The sequence below is a fragment of the Pavona decussata genome, unplaced genomic scaffold (assembly GCF_977016875.1).
Source record: "Pavona decussata unplaced genomic scaffold, jaPavDecu1.1 SCAFFOLD_190, whole genome shotgun sequence".
NCBI classification, from domain to species: Eukaryota; Metazoa; Cnidaria; class Anthozoa; order Scleractinia; family Agariciidae; genus Pavona; species Pavona decussata.
This window is the reverse complement of record NW_028145599.1, coordinates 1,542,055-1,545,000: the sequence shown is the minus strand read 5'-3', so window position 1 is coordinate 1,545,000 and position 2,946 is coordinate 1,542,055. Positions and strand designations below refer to the sequence as shown.

The 2,946-nt window shown below is 40.8% G+C and overlaps 1 protein-coding gene across 1 annotated transcript in view; it reads left to right on the top strand.

Annotated features, from left to right (window-relative positions):
- The window catches only part of LOC146462280 (SH3 and PX domain-containing protein 2A-like), a 23,370-nt gene extending 21,589 nt beyond the window's left edge, over window positions 1-1,781 (top strand). Inside the window, exon 12 of the mRNA XM_085085781.1 lies at window positions 98-1,781. Coding sequence (XP_084941907.1) covers window positions 98-1,417 — 1,320 coding nt within the window. The 3' untranslated portion in view covers window positions 1,418-1,781. The remainder of the gene's footprint in view (window positions 1-97) is intronic.
- Window positions 1,782-2,946: the final 1,165 nt, after the last annotated feature.

Here is a 2,946-nt window from a genome sequence, read left to right as displayed (position 1 = left end):
ATATATGGTGTCATTCATACATTATCATGGGAACTGAACAACTGAAAGATTTTTGAAGTGACTTACTGCTTACTTGATCTCCGTTCAATTCGTCTAGGTTAAAAGGTCAATCAAGAAGCTACCCGTCCACATCACGAACATGTCTTATGAGCAAAGCCTCGATTTAAGTAACATGGCTCCTCCGAAGTCACCAGAAGTGGAATATTATACTGTTGGCGACTTTCGTGCTCTAGGCATCAAGGGTGCATTGAACTTCAAGGAAGGCATATCTGTGGAGGTTGTTGACAAAGCTCCCAATGGGTGGTGGCTCGGAAAAATCGGTGGCCAAGAGGGTTGGATACCATCTTCGTACTTAGGTAAGAGAGGCAAGGAGACTCCGTCCGAGGTAGTCGCTTCGTTACAAAAACAACAACAACCGCAGCAGCACCGTGATCCTCCAAAGCAGAGCGATTCGAAGATAGCGAGTTCTGCTACAAGTACCTCGGCAAACATTTCTAAACCGCTGTCCTCTATTGCTGAAAAAGCTTCAGAAGGTCGTGGAACGTTTGTCACTTTGGCGGACTATGAAGGTAACTTTGAAGGAAGCATTTCATTTAAAGAAGGACAAATAGCTCACATAATAGACAAACAACAAGATGGCTGGTCATATGTAAAAATACAAGGAAAAGAAGGATGGGCGCCGTCTAGCTACCTTGTTTCCAGTTCGGAGAAGAAGTCTGCTCCCCCGAGACCTGTCGCACCCATCAGTATAAAACCTCTTTTCACGGGGAAACCGAAAGCTCGGTCGGCTCAAGAAGAAAAACCTGCACAGTCGCAGCGAAGTAAGCCAGCTTCAGTTCCCGTAAAACCTGTTAAACCCGTTTCTTCTACACAGGATGCTGTACCTAAGAAACCGGATCGTCCGACCAGACCACAAGTGCAACCACGTAAGAAGATTTCCACCCCGGACGCACCACAAAAGCCATCACGTGTGCAAGCATCGGCGTCTGCTGCGGATAAGAGCAAACTGCTTTGCAGAGCCTTGGAGTCGTTTAACTCAACTCAAGGTGAGGGATTATCGTTCTGTAAAGGAGACGAGTTCGAGTATATGGAGGATTCCGGAAGTGGCTGGTGGCTAGTCAAAACGAAGGATGGAGAAGAAGGGTGGGCTCCCGCTTCATACTTAGAAACAGTTAATGCAAAACCGTCAGTGCCTACTAAATCTGCTAAACCGGATTCAACAAAGGAAAGAAAGCAGAAGGACAAAGCACTGTATGTGGCTGTGGCAGAATACGATGATGAAGGTGACACAGAGTGCATAAGCTTCAAAGAAGGAGATCGAATGGAAGTGCTGGAAATGGACGAAGGGGGCTGGTGGCTAGTAAAGATTGGAGATAAGTCTGGGTGGGCTCCTTCAAATTATTTAAAGGCCTTGTAATAAAATGTGATAAATTAATTGTAAATGTACGACAGATACCAAATGTGGTAGTCTTTTTAACTTACCTCTCGTTATAACAGACAACAAAGAACTGCATTTTTTTTTTTTTGTATTAACTTTGCAAATCCCGGCCCTTGGGAAGGAGGGGGGGAGGAGGTGTCTGCATGCCGGACGTTGACTGTATAATTCTATAATAAAATCTTTTAAAATACGATCGATTATTGTTAAAATGTACAAACCTAAAAATTATTATGCGAGAGATAGAATCAAGATGGCTGAGTTAACGAGAACTGATCACAGGAAATTAGAGAGAAGAGGCTCAGTTTCCGAAGGCGTCCAATTTTCAATAAAAAAAATCATTTACAAAAAAGTTCAATCTTTCATAGTTAATAAGTTAGTTGGTACCACCCTTTGCATGAATTTAACTCAAGCTACTGCTGACTAACGTGAAAATACAAGGGGTCTGACTAAACTAAGAAACATTGTTGCAGAAACATAGTTCCAGTGTGCAAAAACTGGGAAATATGCTTCAAAAGTAAACTTTACGTTTTTCACTTGATTCAAAAACATTTTCTTGCTTCCTTGCGGAAATAAGTTTCTCGTGAGGGAAACAGTGCAGTGTTTAGCAGTGTTTCAGCAATAGTATTTCTTAGTTTTGCCAGACCCTAAACGAGAATAACACATCTTATTTTACAGTGAGAATCCAAAAGCCGTGAACATTTTTATTAAACTTTAAAGGAGGCAATGTCACCAATTTTTATCGTCACTTTGAACAGCCAAAAAGCACAATTTCGTTTAACAAAAACGTTGAAATAATGGCAAAGTTTTGTTAACGATAGGGAGATTAAACAGCCAATACTTCGACGGCAACATCACACAACATTAATTAGGATTCAATGAGCAAAGTAATGGTTCTACACGTGCGTTATAAAGTTTGCTAAATTTCTTAGCCGTCCTTTACAGTGCAACTTGAAATGATCAAAGCACTACATTTTCATTCTCTTTCCTAACTTGAACACCGTGCCTACCATTTTTGCTCCCGGATAGTTCGACTACATTATCCAAACTGAACGAGTTGGAATAGTCACGAAGTAGTTCAAGTGATGTGAATTGATATTTTCAAGTGACGTTTCGTTGACGGTGCCATCGTGATTGGTTCAAGGGGCACTGTCGCGGAGATTTGGTTGAAAGTTAGTCAACACTGCTCAATTATTTGACTAAGCACCCTTTTTCTAACATAAACTTGTTCTTAAATTATTAAAAGGAGATGTGAAATGATTTCTCCAAGGAACAATAGACTGTAATCAGTTTTTAGCGATTTCTCCAAAATACACAGGAGGAGCTTGAAAAAAAATTGGCCAATCTTTTCAAGTTGCAATCCATTTCCATCCTAGCCATCTTTAGCCAAAGATGATTGATGCTAGTTTCTGTGTACTAGTATGGTTACCGTTAAGAAAACTGTGCCATCATGTCAATGTTTCCATTGATACAAATGTGTTGTTTGGCTATTCAAAGTGACACTAAAAATA